Source organism: Rhinoraja longicauda, chromosome 27, assembly GCF_053455715.1.
Source record: "Rhinoraja longicauda isolate Sanriku21f chromosome 27, sRhiLon1.1, whole genome shotgun sequence".
In the NCBI taxonomy this organism is placed as follows: domain Eukaryota; kingdom Metazoa; phylum Chordata; class Chondrichthyes; order Rajiformes; family Arhynchobatidae; genus Rhinoraja; species Rhinoraja longicauda.
In genome coordinates, this window is record NC_135979.1 from 2,570,240 (window position 1) to 2,585,085 (window position 14,846).

Below are 14,846 nucleotides of genomic sequence, written 5' to 3' on the forward strand. Positions count from 1 at the left end.
AAAAAAAGGCTGATTTAGGCACTCGATCATAAAAAAGGCATTATCTTGCTAAAATCATCAAAAAAGGCATAAAAAGGCACATGGCATTTATGGCAAAATCCTGGCTCTACTGATTAATGTACAAACACATCTATTAAAGTTGCTATGTTTCTAAATGATATTGTGAACTCCAGTATATGAGTTTGCATTGAACTACTCACAAGCCATATGTTGAGGAAAACGGTTTCCTAGTTTAAAAAGAGCTGTAGTCTCCAAAAGCATTAATGATTTTGCACAACCCATTAACGCATTGTATTGCATTGTACATTTTAAGTCCAATTGGCTTCTGATCAGTTAAAGTATTCCATCGTTTAACTGAGGTTACCAATAACCAATATTTTTGTTTGCTTTGGTGTCACCTTCTCCTAGCTAACAATGACCTATTCTACATTTTCCTTGATCACATCACTTTTGATGTCTTGTTTTCACAACTTACCCTTCCTTATCTCTGTGTCTCCCTCTCCCCTTCCTTATCTCTGTGTCTCCCTCTCCCCTATAATGTTCAACCTGGACATTATATGCCGAAGGGCCCGTTCCTGTGCTGAACTGTTCTGTATAAAACATCTTGGATTTCTATCTTAAGTTCTTGCAAATACTAAGTTTTAAGCAGTTTTAAAATCATGTTTCCCAAAACTTTATTCAAGAAATGAAAATCTATTTTTATTTTTGATTCTGTGATTCAGGGTTAATTTTCCAGTCTAAGCAAAGCATCCATACAGTTGACCATACTGCAAGTCCCTGAATACTGGCATTGGGCATATGCCCAGTAATAACATTGTTCCTCTTAGCAAACAACAACAAATAACGACACGGTTCTTCAATATAGCTCATGACTGTTGCTGTTGTAAATACTGGTACTGCAATTAATCATGTATTATCTTTCTGCTGACTGGGTAGCATGCAACAAAAGCTTTTCACTGTACCTTGGTACATGTGACAATAAACTAAACTGAACTTCAGGCAGATTGCACCACAATAAGGAAAATGCTCATTAAACTGATCGTATAGTTTTCATTATGAAAGTGATTGGGAAATTGGGCCTAAAGTGCACAAAAATGTGGCTGGTTTGATCACAGTAATTTTTTCATAATCAAAAATGCAATTTCAGTTTATGAACTCGCCTAATCAGGCAGTGTCCGAGGACATAACCGTCTTTCTATTCCAAAGAAATTCATTGGTATATTGAAGTGAACTATTTAGTCCATTTATATTAATGCAGGTGGAAATTAGCCTTTACACAACATAAGCATTTGGAATCTTCAGGCATCCACTTGAGTAACCAGACTTAACAATCATTAAAAAGGACTTATTGAACATTTACAATAGTGGCTGTGTGGCTAAGTATACCGGCACAATTTAATAAACATTCTCTAACCAGCTCAATTGAATCTACTGTGGCTGAACTGATCTTGAAATTAGCATAAAAGATTGGAAGCCAGCAAATTTAACTCCTTTATTCAAAATAAGAGGAAGACAGGGAGCAGAAGGTTATTTGCCAATGTTTTTTCTTATTTTGAATAAAGGAGTTACGTTTGCTATTTTTCAGCCTAATGGAACATGCCAAATCCAAAGAACTTTGAAAAATTGAAACCAACACATTGGCCATCTGTCTCATTTGACACTTCTTTTACAACCCAAGGATGAAGCTTTTTACTGTAATTCAAGATCCATTCAGCAGAACGGGTTCAGTTGCACTGGCTAGAAAATGCTTTTCAAATTGTGCTGATACAAGTAGGCAAATAGCCACAGTTAAAAGATTCAATATATCAAATAATATTTACTATACTATAAAATGGATGGATGGGCAGTAATGAAAATAATAAATGCTCAGTTCTTTCAATGATTTTTAAATCTAGTTACTCATGCTTGGCAGAAACAAGGAACTGCAGATGTTGTTTTACCAAAAAAGACACAAAGTGCTGGAGTACTCAGTTGGGTCAGGTAGCATTTCTGGAGAACATGGATAAGTGACGTTTCGGGTCGGGATCCTGTCTGGGAAGGGTCCCGATCCAAAACGCCACCTATCCATGTTCTCCAGGGATGTTGCTTAACACCCTGAGTTACTCCAGTACTTTGTGTCTTTTTAAAAAAAAATCATGATTGGATTTATATTTCAAATTTAGAGAATGAGAAGGGACCCCATTGAACTTCTTAAAATCGTGGTGGGATCTGGCAAACTAGATGTAAAAAAGACGTGCACAATGTTGGGGAAACTCAGAATAAGGGATCACAACCAAAGGTCAGATTAGACTGTTTAGGATTGAGCTGGAGATAATTTTTCAGTTAAAGAGTGGTGAACCTATAGAAACCTATTCGACATAAGGAAGTGCAAGGGGGAGGGGGGAAAGCAAGGACTGATATTGAATTAGGATGATTAGCACTGATTTTTACTGAATGGGAGAGAAAGCACAAAGAGTCAAATGGCCTACTCCTGCTTCTAAACCCTACATTTCCATGTAGCGTCTTGCAGGAGAAACTAGAACGGGAGGTCATTGTATAAAAATAAGGGATTGCTCATTTAAAAGCGAGATCAGGTGTAATTTAACCTCGCATTGGATCAGGGGTCTTTGGAACTTATTCCCAAAAAAGCCAGTGGAAACAGTCTTTGAATAATTTTAAGACAGAGTTAGAGAGACTTAATAAGCAAGAGTGAAAAATTACTGCATGAATGCGCAGTTTGGTTACAATCAATTGATATATTATTTGATATGGTTTTATTAGGTACTAATTCTTAACTTTACAAAGTTGACACTAACATTACTTAATAAGCTTACTGATAATCTGGAGACACAAGGAACAGCAGATGCCGGTTTGCCAGGAAAGATAAAGTGTGAGAGTAGCTCAGTGGGTCAGGCAGCATCTCTGGAGAACATGGATAGTTGACATTTCAGATTGGGAGTCTGAAGAACCCAACCCGAAACATCACCTATTCATGTTCTCCAGAGATGCTGTCGAACTCGTTGAGTTTACTCCAACACTTTGTGTCCTTTTTCTACTGATAATCTTGTTCAGATGTATTTCAGCTAATAACAATTTTAATCACCAACAGCAAGTTTCTCATAATTTGGTTTGAGTAAGTTGTCTGTGCTGGCAATGAAAACAAACACATTTACAATGTTAACACAACAAATATTTTCTACTGAATTGGACAATAGAGGCAATTAGTAATGATTTTTTTTGCTGAATCTAGATACTGGAGGAATGCTCTACATATTCTGCAGAACTTTCTTGCAACTGAAGGCTGGTTAACTATCGACTTCACTTCTACATTTCAGGCAACCCCGGTATCTTGAGCCAGAAATACACAGAGTTGATCTCAATATGTAAATTCATGTCCATTTACGGCCATTCTTAAGCCTTAATGACAACTTTGGAAAAATGAACAACAAATAAGCATGTCAGATTTATCCACCATTTAGGTTCTGAATGGGCTACTTACATTACTGAACCATTCCGTGATTTAAATGTGCTAGAGTCAGACATTGCTTTAAAATCAATGTTTTTAAAATTGTGTTCAGGTCGTAAAACATCATCAGGGAGTCTGATTATATATAATGGATGAAGAGGGGTAGAGATAGAGGGGTAGAGATATGGTATATAGACACAAAATGCTGGAGTAACTCAGTGGGTCAGGCAGCATCTCTGGGGAAAAGGAATAGCTGACATTTCGGGTCGAAACCCTTCTCCAGACAGTCAGGGGAGAGGCAAATTATAAGTATGAAAAGGTTCAGAACAAATCAGAGTCGGCACCGATGACCAAGGAAAGGTGGAGCCCACAATGGTCCACTGTTGGCTGTGGAGGAGGTGAAAACGTAGGATAATATGGATACGAACAGTGGAACAGGCAGGATGACTAGGGTGGGGGAGAGACAGAGAGGGGATGCAAAGGTTACTTGAAATGAGAAAAATCAATATTCATACCGCTGGGTTGTAAGCTGCCGAAGCAAAATATAAGGTGCTGTTCCTCCTATTTGCGTGTGGCCTCACTCTGACAGTGGAGGCGGCCCAGGACAGAAAGGGTAGTTTGGGAATGGGAAGGGGAGTTAAAGAATGAAGGGGAGGCCATTTAAAACTGAGGTGAGAAGAAACTTTTTCACCCAGAGAGTAGTGAATTTGTGAATTCTCTGCCACAGAAGCCAATTCATTGGATGAATTTCAAAGAGAGTTAGGTAGAGCTCTAGGGGCTAGTGGCATCAAGGGATATGGGGTGAAGGCAGGCACAGGTTACTGATTGTGGATGATCAGCCATGATCACAATGGCGGTGCTGGCTCGAAGGGCCAAATGGACTCCCCATGCACCTATTTTCTACGTCTCAATGTTTGGCAACAACATTTGCGTGTACGCCAAGGGAGATTGCGTACGCCAAGGTGGACCAGAATTACGGAGTGTTAAGATTCCAAACTGCAACTACTGTTTTTTTAAAAAGTGAACAGTGGTAACAACTGACACAGAATCAATCCAAGAAAGTTGTACTGACCCACATATTACAGAGCAAATGAAAGTGGATGTGCCCTTTTATTCTGAAAAGAGCAGTTTACAATTGTTCCTGATTGTTGTACTTGTCCAGTAGCTAAAGACATGCAAGCACTCACACTCAATAAAATAAGGACAACGGTGTTCTGAATGGGTTATTAGTCAACACCTCTATCTTTTTCGGCATTGAGAATTAACGTTGCCTTTAAAAACAAGCAGCAAATTGCATCTCTTTTTGGTCCTGTATTCTGAAAGAAGGCTGTGGACTAGTGTTACAGTATAAATGCCGATTTGCAGATCACACTGGTGTGGCAGTGCAAATTTATTTAACAATACTTTAACTTTCATAATTTTCTGGATAATAGGACTGTTCCACACAACACAACTAATTATCAGGTACTGCACAGATTTTGTGGTCAGAAATATTATTTTTTCAGGATTGAAAGTATATCTCTTTCCCTTACATCACTCTTGTCTTTGCTGATGAGTATTTTAATGTTGACCAGTAACAGAATTTTGTTCAGGATATGGAATAGGTCAGTTATTTAATATGGAGAATTCTTCAGACCAAAAAGTCTAAAATTTAGATCTCAGTCGGCTGAATTTATTGACCTCAATCTTGGGGGGGGGGGGGGGGGGAAGCAGTGGGACCCTATGAGCTTCTCTTCATTACCTATTAATCCACAAAGGGGCAATTTCAGAAGAGCAAGGTCGGTATGCAACCCTCCAAGGTCAAACAGCCTGCTGACACTCATACTAACTTGGAGCAGCGGTACAGTTGCTGCCTTACAGCACCAGAGACCTGGGTTTGATCCTGACTATGGGTGCTATCTGTACAGAGTTTGTACGTTCTCCCCATGATCTGCATGGGTTTTCTCCGGGATCTCTGGTTTTCTCCCACACTCCAAAGACGTACAGGTTTGTAGATTAATTGGCTTGGTATAATCAAAGATATCACAAAATGCTGGAGTAACTCAGCAGGTCAGGCAGCATCTAGGAGAGAGGGAATGGCTTGGTATAATTGTAAATTGTCCCTCGTGTGTGTAGGTTAGTGTAAGTGAGTGGGGATCGCTGGTCGGCGTGGATTTGGTGGGCCAAAGGGCCTGTTTCCACGCTCTATCTCTAAACTAAAGTAACAGTGCCCATGTAAAGGCAAGAAAAAGATTGCAGAAATAATATTGCTGGTTTATGACGTACTTAGTAAAAGCCTCAAAAGCCCTCCTGCAATACTCTATTGTAGTCACAAAACATTTCCAAGCAAATCATTGTCTGAACCAGGAAGTAAACACTACAGCAAAAACCCTGTCCATGTTTTAATTCTGCATTCTCTCACACCAGTCAGGACCAACTCAGGCATTACTTACTGCTATCTGAGTGTCTAGATCTTTAATCACATCAGCTACTGCTGTAGGCCCAGATAATGTGGAGTTCATTGTGACATGCTGCCTAGAAACAAACAGCAAGGATTAGGCCACGGTAGGTTTAAATCAATTTCTACACCGTGAAAACTTTAAAATGTCTATGTACAACAAATTAAAGATTCTCTGCAGGTTTACATTAGTAATGCAGGATTAGTTCATCATCAAACATAATTGTTAATTTTGTCATCTAAACAATGTCATCCAATTTATAATGATCATTTCATGAAGGAATTTAATTTAAATATAAAAAGGTGGAAGATGGAAGTGGTCTTGGAGAGATGCAGCTATCCATACCCTTTGCCATATTTCCTGTCTCCCCAGTAGAGGAAATTAATTACCTCGGCTGGTAGAGTTAAGAGCAAACTTTAAGAAACTACAAACAAGGGCAGAAAAGTTTTAAAATCTACATGTAAGGTTTAATTCTTGTCTGTGCGCTGCATTAGCGATGTTAACAACATTAAAACACCCTAAACTTGGTGGGTGGGGTGCTTTATGAACAAGTTAGGATTATGATTTGCGATTAGGACTGGATCGCAATCTAACATCTGTCAATGAAAGCAAACATTCAGGTGCACCAAGGAGTTATGAAGACAAGTGGTAAGTCAGTCTTTGTTAGAGAGGTGTAGGAAAAAAACTGCAGATGCTGGTTTAAATCGAAGGTAGACACAAAACGCTGGAGTAACTCAGCGGGTCAGGCAGCATCTCGGGAGAGAAGGAATGGATGATGTTTCGGGTCGAGACCCTTCTTCAGATCAGTCTGAAGAAGGGTCTCGACCCGAAACGTCACCCATTCCTTCTCTCCAGAGAAGCTGCCTGTCCTGCTGAGTTACTCCAGCATTTTGTGTCTACCTTTTGTTAGAGAGGTGTTGACTTCAGGAGCAGACATCTTGAACATCTTGTACAAGGCTTCAGTAAGACCATTCCGAAAGCATTTCCTCCATTATAGATGAGGCTCTCACTAGGGTCTCTTCTACATCCTGCAGCTCCGCTCTTGCTCCCCCTCCCCCCACTCGCAACAAGGACAGAATCCCCCTCGTTCTCACCTTCCACCCCACCAGCCAGCGGATCCAACATATCATCCACCAACATTTCCGTCACCTACAACGGGACCCCACCACTGGCCATATCTTCCCATCCCCTCCCCTCTCTGCGTTTCGCAGAGACCGTTCCCTCCGGAACTCCCTGCTCCACTCGTCCCTTCCTACCCAAACCACCCCAACCCCGGGCACTTTCCCCTGCAACCGCACGAGATGCCTTGTCACCTGTCCCTTTACCTCCCCCCTCAACTCCATCCAAGGACCCAAACAGTCTTTCCAGGTGAGACAAAGGTTCTCCTGCACCTCCTCCAACCTAATCTATTGCATCCGCTGCTCTAGATGTCAACTTATTTACATCGGCGAAACCAAGCGCAGGCTCGGCGATTGCTTCGCTGAACACCTGCGCTCGGTCCGCATTAACCAAACTGATCTCCCGGTGGCCGAGCACTTCAACTCCCCCTCCCATTCCCAGTCTGACCTTTCTGTCATGGGCCTCCTCCAGTGCCATAGTGAGGCCCACCGGAAATTGGAGGAACAGCACCTCATATTTCGCCTGGGCAGTTTGCAGCCCCTTGGTATGAACATCGACTTCTCCAACTTTAGATAGTTCCTCTGTCCCTCCCTTCCCCTCCTCCTTCCCAGATCTCCCTCTATCTTCCTGTCTCCACCTATATCCTTCCTTTGTCCCGCCCCCCTGACATCAGTCTGAAGAAGGGTCTCGACCCGAAACGTCACCCATTCCTTCTCTCCCGAGATGCTGCCTGACCTGCTGAGTTACTCCAGCATTTTGTGAATAAATCGATTTGTACCAGCATCTGCAGTTATTTTCTTATACATTCCGAAAGCAATGTGTGTGCTCTTGGTCTCGATATTTAAGAAAGGATATGCTCACTATAGAGGGGAAGTTCAACAGACAGATTTCTGGGCTGACAGGACTGCTGAATAAGGAGTGATTGGGTTGACCAAGTCTGGGTTCACAAGAATGAGAGCATATCATCAAAACTTTAAAAATTCTTGGAGAAGTAGACAGATTGGATGTGGGGATGTTTCCAGTGGCTCACTGGCTGGAGAGACTAGAACAAGTGGGTTCATCATAACTAGGGGCTATCACAATAAAACTAGGGGTCATCTTGTTCACACTAGAATTTAGAAGGATGAGAGGAGATCTTATTGAAACATATAAGATTATTAAAGGATTGGACATGCTAGAGGCAGGAAGCATGTTCCCGATTTTGGGGGAATCCAGAACCAGGGGCCACAGTTTAAGAATAAGGGGTCGGCCATTTAGAACGGAGATGAGGATTTTTTTTTTCACCCAGAGAGTTGTGAATTTGTGGAATTCTCTGCCTCAGAAGGCAGTGGAGGCCAATTCTCTGGATGCTTTCAAGAGAGAGTTGGATAGAGCTTTTAAAAATAGTGGAGTCAAGGGATATGGGGAGAAGGCAGGAACGGGGTACTGATTGTGGATGATCAGCCATGATCAGTGAATGGCGGTGCTGGCGTGAAGAGCCGAATGGCCTACTCCTGCACCTATTGTCTATTGTCAATCTAATATGAAATTCCAGAGTAATTTCCTACCCATAGTAGTGAAAATGCAGAACTTTCCAACAAATGGAGCAGTTTAGCCAAATAATACTGGATGAATTCAATAGGAAGTTAAAGAGATATACAAGGAGATACCGATATAATTATTAGCAGTGGGTGGAGAATCAATGGAGTATATACACCAGCAAAGGTGAAAAGTGATTCTGCGTTAGAGATACTAGGCAAGTCTACATGACCACAACAATGTGAAGGTTAAAGGGATATGGGCCAAATGCAGGCAGATGGGACTAGTGATGATGGGGCACCTTGGTCAACATGGTCAAGTTGGGCCAAAGGGTCTGTTTCCATGTTGTATGACGCTATATCCTGTTTGGAAGGATGGACTAAGTACTTCATACACTTCACCTCCAATTTCCATCCTGCCCTTAAGTATACCTGGACTATCTCTGACATCTCCCTCCCGTTTCTGGACCTCACCATCTCCATCACAGGAGACAGACTAGTGACGGACATTTACTATAAACCCACTGACTCGCACAGCTATCTGGACTACACTTCTTCCCACCCGGTCCCCTGCAAAAAGTCTATCCCCTACTCCCAATTCCTCCGTCTACGCCGCATCTGCGCCCGGGATGAGGTGTTTCACACTAGGGCTTCTGAGATGTCCTCGTCCTTCAGAAAACGGGGCTTCCCCTCCTCCATTATAGATGAGGCTCTCACTAGGGTCTCTTCTACATCCCGCAGCTCCACTCTTGCTCCCCCTCCCCCACTCGCAACAAGGACAGATTCCCACTCATTCTCACCCTCCACCCCACCAGTCAGCAGATCCAACATATCATCCACCAACATTTCCGTCACCTACAACGGGACCCCACCACTAGCCATATCTTCCCATCCCCTCCCCTCTCTGCGTTCCGCAGAGACCGTTCCCTCCGTAACTCCCTGGTCCACTCGTCCCTTCCTACCCAAACCACCCCAACCCCTGGCACTTTCCCCTGCAAACGCACGAGATGCAACACCTGTCCCTTTACCTCCCCCCTCAACTCCATCCAAGGACCCAAACAGTCTTTCCAGGTGAGACAAAGGTTCACCTGCACCTCCTCCAACCTCATCTATTGCATTCGCTGCTCTAGATGCCAACTTATTTACATCGGCGAAACCAAGCGCAGGCTCGCCGATCGCTTCGCTGAACACCTGCGCTCGGTCCGCATTAACAAAACTGATCTCCCGGTGGCCGAGCACTTTAACTCCCCCTCCCATTCCCAGTCTGACCTTTCTGTCATGGGCCTCCTCCAGTGCCATAGTGAGGCCCACCGGAAATTGGAGGAACAGCACCTCATATTTTGCCTGGGCAGTTTGCAGCCCGGTGGTATGAACGTCGACTTCTCCAACTTTAGATAGCTCCTCTGTCCCTCCCTTCCCCTCCTCCTTCCCAGATCTCCCTCTATCTTCCTGTCTCCACCTATATCCTTCCTTTGTCCCGCCCCCCTGACATCAGTCTGAAGAAGGGTCTCGACCCGAAATGTCACCCATTCCTTCTCTCCCGAGATGCTGCCTGACCTGCTGAGTTACTCCAGCATTTTGTGAATAAATCGATTTGTACCAGCATCTGCAGTTATTTTCTTATATGGACTAAGTATAACATTGAAATTCAATTAAAAATTGAACCTCTCAGAAGCAAGTGGAATTATAATACCTTCTATAGAGATATCTCACATCACGTAACCAAGAATCCACATGTGAAGTGTTAAATTCTCTTTTCTGTTGACAGATGTTCACTGGCCTCTGGGTATTAGCAAAATGCTGCTTTTGTTCAAATGTCTGGCACCTGCAGTCTTTTTCTCTTAACATTCATTTATAGGATTTATCTGCAAGGTTATCATTAAATGGTCATTTCACGAGGCTCATTGAGCCATGTTCTTGCACTACTATAATCTAAGTGCCAGGGTGTTTATTTGATATAACTTTGGGCAATTTCAGAGGTCTGTGAGGAATCATTGGAATGCTTGGATCTGAAACCACACAAGAGCAAAGACCTGCAAAGGGTCCCTTTCCTTCAATGAAGGACACTTCTGAATGTGATACTTTTAAAATGAAAATCTGTAGGCTTTCATGGTCACTGCAGCTAATTTATATTCCAGTTACTTAATTAACTGAAATTAAATTCACCAGCTTTGAATTTCTGTTCAAAGAATAATCACGTACGGCTTTGAAATGCTATTCCAGTAAAACACACCCTCTGCTATAGAACTTCCTGAATGTTAATTGTAAAATAATGCAAGGATGACACAGAGCACATGCAGATTTATGGGCAAAAATATTCCATCGTTAAAATAAACAGTTTCTCCCTCTAAGCCTGAAATGTCCAGGTTCAGGAGCAGCTTCTTCCCTATGACCATCAGGCTATTAAGTACTACAACTTCCAATAGGCTCCGAACTATATAGAAGTGGGGACATTATGTTTCTTTGCACTATTATTGTCTATTTATTTGTCATACACACACATTATAGACACAAAATGCTGGAGTAGCTCAGCAGGACAGGCAGCCTATCTGGATGTAGGGAATGAATTACGTTTTGGGTCGAGAACCTTCTTCTGAATGAATCAAGGGAGAGGGAGATAGAGATAAGGAAATGCAAGATGTGAAAATGAGACAAAGGGGATGAAGCTCAAGGAAAATGTCAAATAGATCATTGATAGCTAGGAGAAGGTAATAACAAAGCCAACAGAGATAAAATGTAAATAAGGACAGTCAGCCTAGTCGGAGAACTGGGAAGGGGGGAGGGATGGAGAGCAAGGGGAGGCTTGAAGTTAGAGAAGTCAATATTCATACCGCTGCCCAAGCTGAAATATGAGGTGTTGTTCCTCTAATTTGTACTCTGACAATGGAAAAGGCCCAGGTCAGAATGGGAGTGGGAGGGAGAGTTAAAGTGTTTAGCAACTGGGAGATCAGGTAGGTTTAGGCGGACTGAGCGGAGGTGTTCAGCGAAACAATCGCCGAGCCTGCGCTTGGTCTCGCCGATATATAGCCCACACCTGGAACAGTGGATACAGTAGATGAGGTTGGAGGAGATACAAGTGAACCTCTGCCTCACTTGAAAAGACTGTTGGGGTCCTTGGATGGGGTCGAGGGGGGAGGTCAAGAAACGGTAGGGAGATGTCGGTCCAAGTAAATTTGAGTGCAGGATGGAAATTACTAGTTAAGTTAATGAAATCTGAGTTCTGCACGGGTGCAGGAGGTAGCACCGATGTAGTTGTCAATGTAGCAGAGATAGAGTTCAGGGATAGAGCCAGTGTACACCTGGAACAGGCATTGTTCGACGTAACAACACCTCATATTTCCCTGGAGCAGCTTACACCCCAGTGGTATGAATATTGACTTCTCCAACTTCAAGTAATCTTTGCCTTCCCTCTCTCTCTATCCCTCCCCCATCCCAGTTCTCCAACTAGTCTGACTGTCCACGTTAATATTTTATCTCTGTTTGGTTTGTTGTTAATTTCTCTTAGCTTTCAATGATCTATTCAACATTTTCCTTCATCACTATCCCCTTTGCCTCGTTTGCACACATTACATTTCCTTATCTCTGTATCTCCCTCTCCTCTGATTCAGTCTAAAGAACGGTCTTGACCCGAAACGTCACCCATTCCTTCCATCCAGAGATGCTGCCTGTCCCGCTGTTACTCCAGCATTTTCTGTCTATGAGTACTATGTTTACATATCTGTTGTACTGCTGCAAGTAAGAATTTAATTGTTCCGTTTCGGGACATTTGACAATAAAACACTCTTGACTCTTGATCATGCCTACGATATTTTGAGATCTTTATATTCCATCAGTCCAGGCCTTTTAATCATCCAAGAATTTACTTGCTTCATCTCTACTGCTGCCAAGTTCATAAGCTTTGGAACTTTCTACCTGCTGTATCTCCAAACTAACTCATTGCATACAGTGACTGTTCATCTTGTAGAGTTGTTGCTCCTCAATTCCAGAAACCAATCCTGACCTCGAGTACTGTCTGTATGGAGTTTACATGTTCCCTCTGACCCTGTGGGGTTTTTCCTAGCTGCCTCCCATACCCCAGACGTGCAAGCTGGTAGATTAACTGGCTACTTTTAATGGTTTAATAATGTGTTCTGACCTACAGTGAAAACCTTTACGTGCTATCCAGACAAATCATACTATACATAAATACATTAGGTAGAGTGGCGCAGTGGCACAGCTGGTAGAGCTGCTGCCTCACAGTGCTAGAGACCAGGGTTCGATTCCGATCTCGGGCGCTATCTGTGAAAAGTGGTCAAGCTCTCCCCATGAACACAAAATATAATGTTACAGAGAAAGAGCAGATAATAAAAGTGCAAGGAAGGTAGATCAGAACATTGGGAGATTCATCCCTAACATTTGCGTTCCTAGCAGTGTAAGTGGCTCCTTGTGTGCAAGTAGGGTAATCTGGGAGGAGATGAGGAAAATAAAAAGGGGATTAAATATAGGGTTTGTGTAAATGGTCAGAGCATATTCACTGGTCCAAAGGACCTGCTTCACCAACTTTGATACATACTGAAAGATTTGGACTCCAAATATGTAGTTCTGTTCTCCAGGAATTTTTAAACCTCTGCAAAATGACCAGAAAAGCTTTTAAAAACTCTTTACTGGAAATTTAATAGTTATACCTATCAATGAAGACTTAAAAAGAAAATAAGGTGGTCTTATAAGCAGTATTGGTAATTATGAAGGGTTTAATATGATATTGAAGGTAGTTTCTATTAATAGGCAAGCCTAAAACTTCACAATAACGGAGAATTCATGTCCAGAGTTAAAGTCACTCTTTCTGTCCAGATATTCAACAGCTTTAGCTACTAACAACATGTTGCTTTTATTTCAGATTCCTAGAATCTACAGTATTTTTCCCTGAACATTTATTTACAAGATGTGGACATTGTGGACATGGTTATCATTTAATGGCCAAACCTAACTTGGCTTAACGAGTCATCTCCTTGCACCAGTGTAATCTATGTGCCAGTATTTCTCATGACAAGGTCAATTCTTGTTTGGTAACATTCCTATTTGCTTATTTAAGCAAAATCTGAAAAATAATAATACATCTACTCAAGAGGACGGTCAATGGCCTTAAATCCTATGTGGGACAAAGTTAAGAGGTACAAGTGTCAATCCTGAAAAAAACGCTCTTGCAAATCTTTTCTGCAGCCTCGACAGGATATTCACATCTCTCCGAAAGAGTAGTTACGCAAATGGGGCACAGAAGTTACAAGTTCATAAGTCACAGGAGCGGATATTAGGCCATTCGGCCCATGGAGTCTACTTCGCCATTCAACCATGTCTGATCTACATTTCCCTCTCAATCACTCTCCTTCTCCAAATTAACCTTTGACACCCTTACTGATCTAGTAACTGTTAATCTGTGCTTTAAAAATACCCGAAGATTTGGCCTCCACAGCCGTCTGTGGCTGAAAAGATCCTGGGGAGGGTACAGAGATTTACTGGAATGATTCCAGTAATTTTGGTCACAGTATTAGACACCAGAAGGGCTGGGATCGTCAAAAACAGATTTGACAGATGCAAAAGGTCATGACTGGCTTCTATGCAGTGATTAGTGAGAAGCAGTTCCCATCAAAAGGTAACTTAAACGTTAGGGGGTGGGGTGGATCTATTGTGGGGATTAAAAAAAAAAAAACACAGAGAGCAATTCAGATCTGGCTGAAGAAGAATTATTTTGGGTCTGCAAAAGGGAATTGAATTTTAGGAATTAAGCTTGAGAGATGACAGCTTGCAGAGAGAAGGAGCGGGGAATAGGAAAGCTAGCAGAGCTCCCTTCTCTTTTCCTCTCTCTCCTTCATTCCTCCTCTTTATCTTTCTGTCCCCTCCCCTCCCCCTCTTTCTCTCTCCTTCCCCATCTCCCTTTCTATCTCTCCTTCCCTCCCCCTCTTTATTCTTCCATCTCCCTCTTCCTGTCCCTCTCTCTCCTTTGCTCTCTTTTCTTCCCTCCTCCACACCATGGGCTGAGTGGCCTCAGGCAGGCCCAAGTATTTTTTTTTATTAGATGGGGGAAATTTAGGAAAGGATAAGAGCTGAGGGCTGTGGAGGGGAGGGGGGGGGGGGCAAATGGAGGGGAGGAAGGGAAGTGGAGGGGATGAAAGGAAGTGGAGGGGAGGGGGCAAATGGAGGGGAGGAAGGGAAGTGGAGGGGAGGCAAATGGAGGGGAGGAAGGGAAGTGGAGGGGAGGAAGGGAAGTGGAGGGGAGGGGGGCTAGTGGTGGGGGAGGAGAGGGGTAGTGTAGAGGAGGAAAGCAGGGAAAGGAGGGGAGTGTGTGAGGGG

At 42.8% G+C, this 14,846-nt stretch overlaps 1 protein-coding gene across 2 annotated transcripts in view; it reads right to left on the reverse strand.

Annotated features, from left to right (window-relative positions):
- Positions 1 to 14,846, reverse strand: part of taf12 (TAF12 RNA polymerase II, TATA box binding protein (TBP)-associated factor) — a 36,631-nt gene that overhangs the window by 20,152 nt on the left and 1,633 nt on the right. Inside the window, exon 2 of one of the 2 annotated variants that reach the window (XM_078423058.1) lies at positions 5,878 to 5,959. The exons of the other annotated variant lie outside the window; for it this stretch is intronic. Coding sequence (XP_078279184.1) covers positions 5,878 to 5,946 — 69 coding nt within the window. The 5' untranslated portion in view covers positions 5,947 to 5,959. The remainder of the gene's footprint in view (positions 1 to 5,877; positions 5,960 to 14,846) is intronic. 2 annotated transcript variants of the gene reach the window in all.